The sequence below is a fragment of the Polypterus senegalus genome, chromosome 7 (genome assembly GCF_016835505.1).
Source record: "Polypterus senegalus isolate Bchr_013 chromosome 7, ASM1683550v1, whole genome shotgun sequence".
NCBI classification, from domain to species: domain Eukaryota; kingdom Metazoa; phylum Chordata; class Cladistia; order Polypteriformes; family Polypteridae; genus Polypterus; species Polypterus senegalus.
In genome coordinates, this window is record NC_053160.1 from 9,479,448 (window position 1) to 9,493,391 (window position 13,944).

General features: G+C 42.1%; 1 protein-coding gene across 1 annotated transcript in view; it reads left to right on the forward strand.

Moving 5' to 3' along the window:
* LOC120532312 (endophilin-A1-like) overlaps window positions 1-13,944 on the forward strand; it is a 211,980-nt gene that overhangs the window by 146,351 nt on the left and 51,685 nt on the right. The window contains exon 3 of the mRNA XM_039758211.1: window positions 13,131-13,203. Within this exon, the coding sequence (XP_039614145.1) occupies window positions 13,131-13,203 (73 nt within the window). The remainder of the gene's footprint in view (window positions 1-13,130; window positions 13,204-13,944) is intronic.

The following is a 13,944-nucleotide window of genomic DNA, read 5'->3' on the forward strand; positions in this document are numbered from 1 at the left end:
CGTGCACTGCATAATAGATGAAGGAAGCCAATGGCAAGAACCCCGTTTGGGAATGGGGGTCCCGATGTATAGGGTCTGCCATTTTCACCACTTGAAGTGGAAGGATTTTCAGGATCGGATGACGTTATCTCCCATCCGTCTGTCGACTTCAAAGGTGTGCAATGTTTCAAGGCTTTAAACTCCTTCTTCATGTGCAGGCCCCCCACTTAGGTAAATCATGCCATTCCAAACAAGGCAAAGAGAGGACACAGTTTCATGCTGACTTTGACACATAGAAACAGTATACAATGGTCCTCAGTCTGACTGCCCATTTCGCAGTCGTCCTTATATGGTGAACCCCTGTGCTAAATCTGGCCCTGTGTCAACTGTGCATGTGAGTAGAAAAAGACAGATTTATAAAATATATTTGCACAGAGCACAGTGACATATTAAACTTATACACTGTGACAGATAGGGGGCGCTGTAGTCCCTTTGAACCCTCAGACCACACGTCAGGCACCAGATAAAAGTCAGAAATGAATTTAATTTCATAAATTGTGCACAAAGCACCTCCACCTCTGCTATACTTTCAATAATAACAATAATAATAATCAGAATAACACAATAATTAGAATCCTCCACTCCCAGCAGCTCAGTCACCCTTCCTCCCAACTCAGCACAGTCTGGTGGGGATTCCCCTAGTCCTTTTATAGTTCATGACCCGGAAGTGCTTCTGTCCTTCAGTCCATGATTCCATATCACTTCCGGGTCAGCTGAAAACTTCTTCTTTTCTTCAGCCTGGAAGTATGTCATTTCCCCTGTCCCTGTCACTGGGAAGTACTTCTGGGCTATATGGAAAATACAAGTCCCTGAGCCTCCCTGCAGCGTCCCCTGGCGGCCCCCATGGTATCCAGCAGGGCTGTGAATTAAAACTCCAAGGTCCATGATGCCCTGCTGGAATTCGGGGCACCTCCATGTTGCAGGGAAGAGCTCCATTTGGCGGCCTGGGGTTATTGGCCGGGATAAACTGCCGGCCATATATCACAACACTTATTATACTCCCTGGCACACCAGACATCCTCCACCAGCTCTTCTGTTTTGCTGATGTTGAGTTGCAGGTTGTTGTCCCTGCACCTCAAGACGAGGTCCTCCACAGCCTTCCTGTACTCCGACTTGTCTCCATTATTAATGCAGCCTACGATGGAGGAGTCATCTGAAAATTTCAGTTGACGGCAAGCGTTGGCATTGTGTTGGAATGCTGTTGTGTAGACAGAAGGGAGACGGGACAGTTTGGGGTGCCCTAGTATTATCCCCCCCACCACTTCTGACACCCAGTCCTTGAGCTTCAAAAACTGCTGTCTTTTGGTCAGGGACTCCATGGTCCAGGAGATTGTGGGGGCATTGAGCTTTTTCCCCTAGTCGATGAAGTAGAATGGTGTTAAAGGCACAGAAAAAAAAGGTATTGACCGGGCCCAGACATGCTTATCCTTAAGGGGCCTACCTGAAGTGCAACTGCTATGGCTGCTGGTAGTGGCACCTTAGCCGCTTCACAGCTCATTGGTCTCATTCCCTGTCCTCTTATGGAACATCTTTTGTACATTTTGCATGTTCTCCCTGTGTCCTTGTGGGTGCTCCAGCTTTCCTACCTCATTGCAGTAATTTTGCACCTACAGTTGTGCTTGAAAGTTTGTGAACCCTTTAGAATTTTCTGTATTTCTGCATAAATATGACCTAAAACTTCATCAGATTTTCACTCAAGTCCTAAAAGTAGATAAAGAGAAACCAGTTAAACAAATGAGACAAAAATATTATACTTGGTCATTTATTTATTGAGGAAAATGATCGAATATTACATATTTGTGAGTGGCAAAAGTATGTGAACCTCTAGGATGATCAGTTAGTTTGAAGGTGAAATTCGAGTCAATGGGATGCCAATCAGGTGTGAGTGGGCACCCTGTGGTATTTAAAGAACAGGATCTATCAAAGTCTGCTCTTCACAACACGTGTTTGTGGAAGTGTATCATAGCACGAACAAAGGAGATTTCTGAGGACGTCACAAAAAGAGTTGTTGGTGCTCATCAGGCTGGAGAAGGTTACAAAACCATCTCTAAAGAGTTTGGACTCCACCAATCCACAGTCAGACAGATTGTGTACAAATGGAGGAAATTCAAGACCATTGTTACCCTCCCCAGGAGTGGTCGACCAACAAAGATCACTCCAAGAGCAAGGCGTGTAATAGTCGGCGAGGTCACAAAGGACCCCAGGGTAACTTCTAAGCAACTGAAGGCCTCTCTCACATTGGCTAATGTTCATGTTCATGAGTCCACCATCAGGAGAACACTGAACAACAATGGTGTGCATGGCAGGGTTGCAAGGAGAAAGCCACTGCTCTCCAAAAAAAACATTGCCACTCATCTGCAGTTTGCTAAAGATCACGTGGACAAACCAGAAGGCTATTGGAAGAATGTTTTGTGGACGGATGAGACCAAAATAGAACTTTTTGGTTTAAATGAAAAGTGTTATGTTTGGAGAAAGGAAAACACTGCATTCCAGCATAAGAACCTTATCCCATCTGTGAAACATGGTGGTGGTAGTATCATGGTTTGGGCCTGTTTTGCTGCATCTGGGCCAGGACGGCTTGCCTTCATTGATGGAACAATGAATTCTGAATTATATCAGAGAATTCTAAAGGAAAATGTCAGGACATCTGTCCATGAACTGAATCTCAAGAGAAGGTGGGCCATGCAGCAAGAAAACGACCCTAAGCACACAAGTCGCTCTACCAAAGAAAGGTTCAAGAAGAATAAAGTGAATGTTTTGGAATGGCCAAGTCAAAGTCCTGACCTTAATCCAATCAAAATGTTGTGGAAGGACCTGAAGTGAGCAGTTCATGTGAGGAAACCCACCAACATCCCAGAGTTGAAGCTGTTCTGTACGGAGGAATGGGCTAAAATTCCTCCAAGCCTGTGTGCAGGAATGATCAGAAGTTACCAGAAACGTTTAGTTGCAGTTATTGGGGGGTCACAGCAGATACTGAAAGCAAAGGTTCACATACTTTTGCCACTCACAAATATGTAATATTCGATCATTTTCCTTAATAAATAAATGACCAAGTATAATATTTTTGTCTCATTTGTTTAACTGGTTTCTCTTTATCTACTTTTAGGACTTGAGTGAAAATCTGATGATGTTTTAGGTCATATTTATGCAGAAATATAGAAAATTCTAAAGGGTGCACAAACTTTCAAGCACAACTGTAAGCTGGCCTCTAATGGAATACCCTGGCTCAACCTTAGTTTTTTGCCTTACCCTGTAACCTCTGTCTCTCTACAATCCTTTAACAAGAAGGCAAAGTTATAAAAATAAATGGATGGAGAGAGCAGGGAGGCCTCAGTCCAGGCAGGCTACAGAAGATGGAATCCTGAGCTAGAAATGCGCCGCAGTGTGCCGACAGTAATGGCTCCTATCATTTATTATGTATACACCCTTGGTCTAAAAATAATTTCGTTTAAATCACACGGCTGTCATTTCTGGGTTTGTTTAATGCCAGTTTCACACAGCATATTGATTTTAGTTTCTCAGTATAAAGCACTTTCCTTCTTGCCAAAAAAAAAAAAATCAATTTGTTTTGAACATTTAGCACTCAAAAGGGCTCACCACATTTTAAATAGACGTCTTCTGATTAATGAACCAGTCATCTGCTTTAACAGGTGGCGGCTTGACTCCGCTTCAGTTCTTGGACTACTCTGCGTTGGGTTTGGGCCTTTGTCATGGCTGTCTGTCGACCCTATAATGATGCTGTCCATCCATTCATCCATCCTTGTCACTCCCCCTCCTGTGTGTAGGCTGGTTGGAGAACAGTCCATCTTGGGTAAGGCAGACCCCAGAGGCATGATGGGACGGGGAAATGCCACACCTGGGGATGGTGGGTTGGTTTTGATAGTGATATAATGACACTCTCTTGTTCTTTTTGTTGATGGGGTCCTTTGTTGTTCAAGTTTGGAAGGAAGAGCCATTGCAAAGGAGTTGTTGTGGTGAGGGTGGGCAATACTCAATCGCACCGCTTCACTTCCTGTCGGGAATCCACATGGGAAGCCGTGCGCAGGGTGATGAGGGACAGCAGGAAGTTGCACCAATTTGAAACTTTGGATGGACCCTTGGTGGGAATAGGGGTTGATTCGGTCATAGTCAGGACATCACCTCTGACCTTGCCGCCATGGGAGGCACTACCAGGAGTATACGACTCTCGACGGCATCGCTCAGGGGATCATCGATCATGGAAACCTCTCTGACATGTTAAGTCGCTGGGTGTTTGCATCCATCAGGATCACCCAAAGACCACCCTGTTGATTGGCCACCCAAACTGATTGGGTAAGGAATGATTGTGCCCAATGGTACCCCATGTGTGATGACATCCTGCCTTGCATCTGCTATTTCTATGTTAGGCTTCCGTTACTGATGAAAATCTAAAATAGAAGAAAACTCCGTAGTCGGAATGGTCAAAGTGGAGATGCCTGTTCAAGCAAGATGGTGATGCAGTTGTTATTGAGGTTGAACCCTGGTTAGATTCCAGTGATGTCTTCTTTTTGGTGTTTGTGTGTTGTCCTTGTGTGGTGTTCTAGAAGTTTCATAGAGTATACAGTGGATGCAGAAAGCATCCAGACCCCCTTCAACCTTCTGTACACTTTGGACTTATGAGATTTATGAGAGTGAGTCGGGGTGTCTCCCCCTTAAGGTGGAGACCATGTTATATTTCAGCCAGCCAGTCAGATTCCTTCTTTATGCCCTTTAAGTCCATTTTTGCTTGTTTTGTTTGTGTTACTGATGCCAATTATTTGCATTTTTCCGTGTTTCTATGCTTGTTCTGTTATGTTCCGTGTGTCTTGTGGGTGGTTCCCCCTGAGGCGGGGCCTCCTGCCCATCACCATCAAAGGGCTGTGCTCAGCCCTATAAAGGCTAAGGATACACAGAGTCTCTTGTGGTTCATTGAATGCTCTGATGTTGGTGAGTATCTCTGGTGCTTTTTGAGAATTTCCTGGACTTTTGACCTCTGCCCTCTGTCTTTTGACCATTCGTGGGATTTGTGTATTGGGATTTGTTTGCCTGGGATTACCTTGGATTTTTTCTGGCAACCCTTGTTGTGCCTTTTGTGCTCTTTGACATTTTTTGCATAATAGATATTTTTATATACATTCTACCTTTGCCTTCTCATGACTACAACAACAACATTAATTTCTATAGCACACTTTCATACAAATGCTGTCGCTCAAAGTGCTTTACAAGGTAACAAAGAAAAAAGAAAAACATAAAAATAAAATTCGGCAATACTAATTAACAATGAATAAATTAAGGTCCAATGGTCAGGAGGGCAGAAAAAACAAAAAAAAAAAAAAATTAAAACTCCATGGGCTGGAGACAAAAAAAAAATTCTGCAGGGGTTCTGAGGCCACGAGACCACCCAGCCCCATCTGGGCATTCTACCTAACATAAATGATCTCAATCAGTCCTCATGGCTTTCAGGCTTGACGTGGAAGAATTAAACGATGACAGTCATGTGGACCTCTGGTCTTCAATCCATCAATGGAGGGACTGCATGGCACCCTGCTCAGGTGGTGGTGGCGCAGATTGGCACCACAGAAAACCAGAAAAAGAACAGCAGAGAAAGTAGGGGTTAGCCATGATAAAAATGATAATTCAATGCATATACATTGTGGAAGACTGCCGGCTTCCGAGGCCGGTCCGCACCCCCAGGCCGACAGGAGGAGCTCTCCAGACAGCGGGATTGTGCTCCGAGGTCCAGCAGGGCCTTATGGACTCTGTGGTGTTTATTCACAGCCCTGCTGGATACCTTGGGCGCCACCAGGAGTCGCTGTGGGGGGACTTATCGGCTCTGTTGTGCCTTATGACCCGGGAGTACGTCACGGTCACGTGACAGGAAGATATGGCGTGCTCCCGGGTTGAAGTAATGGACTTATTGCCCTGACCCGGAAGGAGTAGGGAACTGTGGACTCCTGGGACAGGAACACCTCCGGGTCAGGGGCTATAAAAGGACGCTGCCTCAGTCCAGACACTGAGCTGTGCTGGGTGGGAGAGGAGCAAAGTGTCTGGGCGAGGAGGAGAGGTTATAGCGAGTTTAATAGTAGTGGTTTGTTTAGAGTGTGTTTGTTTGTAGTGTGGAAGGTGCTTGGTGCACTGTGAGAAAAATAAAAAGGTCTTGGACTGTTACCCGGTGTCAGGAGTCGTACCTGAGGGTTCGAGGGTGCACTACTGCCCCCTACTGCCACAACATGATATCAGGGTTACATTAAACTGAAGCTATGAAACAGCCATGTTAAAATAATGTGTGTTCAGCAGTTTTTTAAAGCGCTCCACTGTATTAGCCTGGTGAATTTCTGTCAGTCGGCTATTTCAGATTCGAGGTGCATAACAGCAGAAGGCCACCTCACCACTTCTTGCAAATTTAGCTCTTGGAATTATAAGCAGACACTCATTTGAAGATCTAAGGTTACGATTTGAAGTGTAAGGTGACAGGCATTCCACAATATAAGACGGAGTCAGATTATTGAAGGCTTTGTAAACCATAAGCAGAATTTTAAAGTCAATCCTAAATGGCACGGGTAACCAGTGTAGTGACATCAGAACTGGTGTGATGTGCTCGGATTTTCTTTTCCTAGTTAAGATTCTATCAGCCTCATTCTGCACTCGTTGTAATCGATTGATGTCTTTTTTGGGTGGTCCTAAGAGGAGTACGTTACAGTAATCTAGTCGACTGAAAACAAAAGCGTGAACTCATTTCTCAGCATCTTACCAAGTTATAAGAGATCTAACTTTTGCTATACTCCTTAAGTGAAAAAATGCCATCCTGGTAATCTGATTAATATGTGATTTAAAATTCAGGTCAGAGTTAATAATGACCCCTAAATTCTTTACCTCTGTCTTAACCTTTTGAGCCTAATGGATCAAGTTTATTTCTAATATCTTCATTATATCCATTTTTGCCAATCACTAAGATTGGGTTTTAGAGTTTTCTGCCCACTAGAGAGGTATTTTTTGGGACTATCGTATTTACACGTGTACCACACACACATTTTTTCCTGAAAATTAGCATTAGAAAATCAGGTGCGCGTCATACACGAAGAAATGTAATTCTGTAATGTTTACTTCTTCTGCTTGGGCTCGCTCTCTCTCTCTCTCTCGCTCACTTGCTCGCGCTCTCTCTCTTGCTCGCGCACTCGCACACTCTCTCTATCGCTTGCTTGTGCTCTCTCGCGCTCTCTCTCTCTCGTCACTTGCTCGCGCTCGCTCTCTTGCTCGCGCTCGCACTCTCTCTCTATCGCTTGCTTGTGCTCTCTCGCTCTCTCTTTCTCTCGCTCTCTTGCTCGCACACTCGCACTCTCTCTCTATCGCTTGCTTGCACTCTCTCGTTCTCTCTCTCGCTCGCGCTCTCTCTCTCTCTAAACGCTTTCTATACAATCACAACGCGCGTCGTACACAGGGCAAAACGATTTTCGCGATTTCTTTGTAAAAATTAGGGTGCGCATCTTACACAAGGGCGAGTGGTACACAAGTAAATACGGTAATTGTGCTCAGGAATCCCCTGTTCTAGACACCACTATATTGTGTTGTAGGTTTCATTTCAAGTGGACTACTTTTGCCATCTCTGAACATCAGTCTAAACTCCATAACCCAAATTGACAAATTAAGAACATCTTTTCAGAAATGTTTTCAATGTTGTTAAAAATCAAAGCTGAAAGCTCTCATTCCTGGAAGTATTCTGATCCTTTGCTGTGGCACCCCAAGCTGTGCTCTATGGAGGAATATTTCGGACAAAATGAAATAAATAGATGCGCACATAAATAAAAGTACTGTGAAATGACAGCCTTAATAAATAAATATGTCATGAAATGAGAGCACAAATAAATAAATGTGTCACAAAATATGTTTTTTGTTGCTTATTTATTTATTTCATTTTGTCCGTAACATTCCTCCAAACCATCATGAAATACGACTTGAAATAAAACTGTCACTTTCACTCGTCAAAGTTGAGAGGGTGGGCGCTAACACGCCCTCTAGTTACTGATTGGTGAATCGATATCACAAGAATTAATTAGAAAAATGCTTACTACTGCCGATGAAATGGATTCTGCCGAAGATATTACGTATTTCAGAGAGAGAATTGAAGATTTATCAGAAGAAATTGCAATGTTTGCCACTGATCAGAGTTGTAAAGTTGTTTGAAAAAGTAGCTGTGAATATGCACCTAACTTTATACTCGTAAAACTAGGGTCAAATACTCAGATCAAAATATTAGTTGGCGCTGCTTTGGGCATTCCATGTCAAAGTACCTAAACTAATACAGCCGTATATCAAACTGGCTCATTCGCCTTGTGATCGTCTTCTCCGATACACCATATAGATCTGTAATCTGTTGTACTTTTAAACCGCATAACAGAAGGTGTTCTATTGACTCAGCTGGAAAGTCAAAGGATGGACGTCCAGAGCAGGGAACTGCGTCACCTGAACTGAAGTGCAGCCGAGTCCCTTCTGCCAGTTCTTCGATATTTTCAAAAATCTATATCGGAGTCTAAAAGGGCCGCCAACATTGCAATTTCTTCCGATAAATCTTCAATTCTCTCTCTGAAATACGTAATATCTTTGGTAGAATCCATTTCATCGGCAGTAGTAAGCATTTTTCTAATTAATTCTTGTGCTATCGATTCACCAATCAGTAACTAGAGGGCGTGTTAGAGCCCACCCTCTCAACTTTGACGAGTGAAAGTGACAGTTTTATTTCAAGTCGCATTTCATGATGGTTTGGAGGAATGTTACGGACAAAATTAAATAAATAAATAAATAAATAAATAAGCAACAAAAAACGTATTTCATGATACATTTATTTTTTAATGTGCACATTTCACAGTACTTTTATTTATTTGCGCCTGTATTTATTTATTTATTTAATTTTGTCTGAAGTATTCCTCCATAGTGCTCAGGTGCATCCAGTTTGCTGTCATTCACCTTGAGATGTTTCACGCTGCTCACCTGGGGTCGATGGCAGTGTGCAATCTGTCCTATCTCTGCCACCTCTGTGAGCTGATCTAATGCCAAGGAACCTAACCTGAAGCCCACCGAATGGCTACACGCCCAGGCTGGTGGACTTTAGCCACCTCTCAAGTCCTTGAAGTAATCAGATTGATTGATTGACTCAGAGACGTGGACACTGAGCTGTTGTCTTCTTTGTTACGACTTCAGGACATTGGGTGTCCTCTTACACTTAATGACTCACTTTAACTGGTAACTGATAGCTGGGTGGCCATGCACTCTGCAATTGTGCCCACAAATAACTGGAGGGCCTTTTGAAGATAATCACGCGAAAACCATTGTGCGGCAGAGTCTGACGTTATCAAGAGTGGTGAGATATTTGGCTCTATTATACAGGTAAAATTCTGTTACAACGAATATCTTTACAACGAAATTTTCATTACAACGAAGTATTTTTATGGTCGTGACAGTTTCCCCATATGACACGAGTCTATAGAAATCTCATTACTACAAAGTACATTCAGCAGATCCTTTCATTACAACGAAGTGACCTTGAAATGCTTGAATGAATCATCCACAGAGCAGTTCGTTCTGTGGTTGCAGCTCAGTTGTGCACAACGATCCCCGAACACAAACATTGCAAATTTTTTCTTTCTTCGAACTTTCCTCATCCTGTTTTTTTTCCCTGCGGTTTTTTCAGTGATACCATTTGCTTATTGCTCATCAACATTTGAAAAATATCCATTGGAATTGAACTTATTGCCGCCCTCCTATAGAAATGGCAGACACGAAAAAACGATAACAGTTCATATTAGAAAAAAAAAAAATTACAATTTTGCGGCTCTCGATTGCAGCAAAAAGAATAAAGACATTGCCAAGGAATTCGGAATTTCGTCATCAACACCGTCAACTTTCTTGAAAGGCTGAACGAAAAAAGAAGAAAAATCTCGGATTGCAAACGTATAGCGAACTGCCGCATTTGAAGACGTGGAAAAAGCCATTTTTATGTGGTTCAGTGTCGCTTGTTCAAGAAACGTTCCTATTAATTCAGCACTCATTCAAGAAAATGTGAGGTTTCTAAATTCTCTTGGGACCTCCTCCAACACGACGACATGCCAAAGAGCGTCCCAAAGTGCGATCGCCGCGTCTGTGGAAGACTGTTTATCCGTTGCCGGGGCAACAGCAAGCTCACAGTTCTGGGGCGTCTCTCTGCCAAAACAAATTTTTTTCTCTGTTGCTCAAATACGCTTCCATATTTTCTGATACTGCAAAAAAAAAAAAAAGACGGCACAGAAGATGGTACGTGAGACTTTAAAAATGTATCGTGTCGACACGATCAGGAATATGCGACACTTGAATATAAAGCACCACAAATACATCTGTATGTCGGCATTTTGCTTCACCACATCGAACCATTCATTAAACATTGAAGCACACACATCGATCTCGTTGGATCCGCAAAGCGGCTTTCTGTCCCATGTAGATAGTAACCAGAGACTCTGGCGTCACATTCCGACTTTAATCACAATGCGCCCCGACAGACTTTTTGTTGGTACTGCAACTTGCACACGCACCGCGCTAATTTCAGAGAACGCGTCAAATGAACGCTGGATAACATGTGGCAGCCATGAGCATGAAGTACAAATCATCCCTTTACAGAGCTTCAGTGGCCCTCTGCTAGGATGGGAAAAAATGTTATGCCAGGAATTCTTAAACTTTTTCATGAATTTTGAAAGAACAGTATGAATGATGACTTAACTTAGTCAGTCTGATTCTTGGTGCAGGATAAGGAATAAGGTAGTCAAAAAACAATGAACTGATGCAGTTATCGTGTCTTAAATAATATTTAAAAACTGATTTTTCAAATGAGCTCCACTATTAATAATACATATCCCCCTGTAATGGGCGTTTTAGGAGGTGCTTTTGTAACTTACTGGCATCTACTGAATGTGCATTGAGACTCCATTACAGCAGGTGTACTTGTCGTTTGGTGTGGGTGATGCTTTGTTCTTTTTATGGTTGGCTTACTGCAGTACACGTGGAAAGATCTTCAGAGTGCTCTTCTTACTTTAATAAGGAGTCCTTCTGCTTCGTTTCCTCAGTTGCTCCTTCCTGTTACATGCAGTACTGCAGTTTTCCCTTAAAGGTTTCGAATCATGTCCTCAGTTGCTAGCAAAGTTATGTCTGCTGGGCAGCTGGTGATCAGTGAACTCCCATTACTAGCAATATGAACATGTGGCTTTTACATACAGTCTCTCTCTTGTGTGTGGCATTATATAATGTAGCAGAATAAAAGGCACTATATAAAATATAGTAAAATATAATACTTCCGCTATCATGACCTTGCATGAAGGAAGTCCTTCCAGGTCAGCTGGAAGGTTTCCAACTAAGGATGGTCCATCCCAACAGCTCCCCCTGGAGGCACCCATGGAACTCAGCAGGGCTTTGCCTTGGGACTGTGACTCCCAGCATGCCCTGTGGTACCTGGGCAGTGTCCACTAACATATCGGGTTAGTATGCAGTCTGGAAAGGTTATCTACCCCTTGGAGCTTCTATTATTGTGGTTTCTGCACTCCAGCCTCAAGTCTAGGACCAATAAAGAGGTTCGTCCTTGTTAGAACAGCAGTCCATCCATGTTGTTCATTACACCATGACCATTTCTTTTCTACAATACATATTGATGTTGACCAAGGGAACAGATAGATAGATAGATAGATAGATAGATAGATAGATAGATAGATAGATAGTAGACAGGTACTATATAATATAATATAATATAATATAATATAATATAATATAATATAATATAATATAATAAAAGGCACTATATAAAATATTAAGCCAGCCATAGGATGACAAAATAAACAAAAAAGAGAAAGACAGCATCTTGTGAAGGCAGGAGGGGCATCATATGCTGTGTTATGCCTACGGTTCAATTTATTCTGCTTTTACTTTGGCCTGCTGCTAGTAAATGTGAGTCTGGGCATGAGACGGACTGGCATCCTGTCCAGACTTGGGTACTGCCTTGGGCTTGATACTGCTGTTCATTGGTTCTGGTGTTCCTGAATGGATGGATGGATGGATGGATGGATGGATGGATGGATGGATGGATGGATGATACTCCTTCCTGTTTTTCACAGTTGAAGCTGTAAGTATTTGGTATAGATAGATAGATAGATAGATAGATAGATAGATAGATAGATAGATAGATAGATAGATAGATAGATAGATAGATAGATAGGAAAGGCACTATATAATAGATAGATAAATAGGAAAGGCACAATAAGATAGATAGATAGGAAAGACACTATAAGATAGATAGATCGGAAAGGCACTATATAATAAATGGATAAATAGGAAAGGCACTATAAGAGATAGATAGATAGATAGATAGATAGATAGATAGATAGATAGATAGATAGAATTGTATTTGTCCCAAGGGTGAAATTTGGCTTTTTACGAAGCTTTTAAAATAAATATGTCCAAGTGTGCCGGCTCATTCCATGCCTTCCGGTTGCCACTGTGGGCCCCTAAGTTGGTCACATCACCTGCTAAAATCTGGAAAGTCTGGGTCTGAACATTTGTGACTTTTGGGAGACTTTTGGACCAAAGGATTTCAGTAAAGTGCACAAGTGGACTGAGTTCTTAATCTGATTTGTTCCTTTATGTTGTGCCTATGGTAAGATGTTATGAGTCTCTTCTGAGGGGCTTAGCATTTCTCCCGAGATTTACTTAATTTTGAGTTTTGAAGTTTGAAGGATCTCATGCTACACCTTTGTGAAGTGTTACTTTATGGTGTGTAGAGATGCTTATATAATAATGAAGGCTGACGTTCCTACATATTGTGTACAGACTACTAAATTGTCTCACCAAGGACCATGCTGTAGGCCATATGCATATTCTGAACTCGTAACTTTAAAGGCTTTCATTTTACCCTCATCCACCTGGCTGCCAGGTTATGTTGCCTTATTTCCTCATCAACGGCTCTCCAGTTGCTTTGATGAGATTTTTTAGAAATGTGTTCACTTAAATCAACAAAGCTAAATTAAACAGCAAAGTTGCCATCATATCCTAAACTATATGATATTTTGCTTTCTTTGTTTTCTTAGAAAGTGGACATCACAAGCAGAGCTGTATTGGAAATAATGGCCAGAACAACAGAATACCTTCAGCCTAACCCAGGTAAGCATGTTGTATGAACAACAGAAACCCAATACCCAAACATAAACCCAATTCAGTGCAATTTATTTTATTTTTGTGTTAGCTGTGCTACCCGTCTACGATAGGTTGAAATCTAAGTACTCAATGTAGACCTCAGCAGTAGTGTTTGCAGTGCACCATCGTTTGGAATGTATTTTGTGAAGCATGTAGTAAAAAATTGCATTTCATTTTTCATTCCAACAGATGGCATGTCATAAACATTTGCAGTAATAAAATGCATTAATATACTGTACTTGCTTGTGATGCACCATCTGTTGGAATGACACATGCAATAATATATGTCTCTGTCAAATGCCATTTCTTAGAGGCTGCTATCTCTACATCCTTGAGACTCCACCCAGGAGCTCCAAATAGTAGGAATTAATAACAACAGTACTTGGCATTATTTGAGTCAGGCAAGCCTCCCACAACCCTTCTCTTAACCTTAATGTAACTGGGCAGAGCTCTTGAGGTCTGCAGCTCACCACTATTAGTGCCCATTGGAGTCAACTCCACCTATTTGGAGCTCCAGGGTGGAGACTCTGGGCTGGAGGCATACATACTTGATTTGGTATAGGAATTTGTAAAAGCAATGTTTATGTTAGTGATGTGCCATCGGCTGGAAGGACAAATGCAACACCTTTTATTACTACAAATGTATATGATGTGCCATCTGTTGGAATGACAAATGCAACACCTTTTATTAATAAAAATGTTTATGAT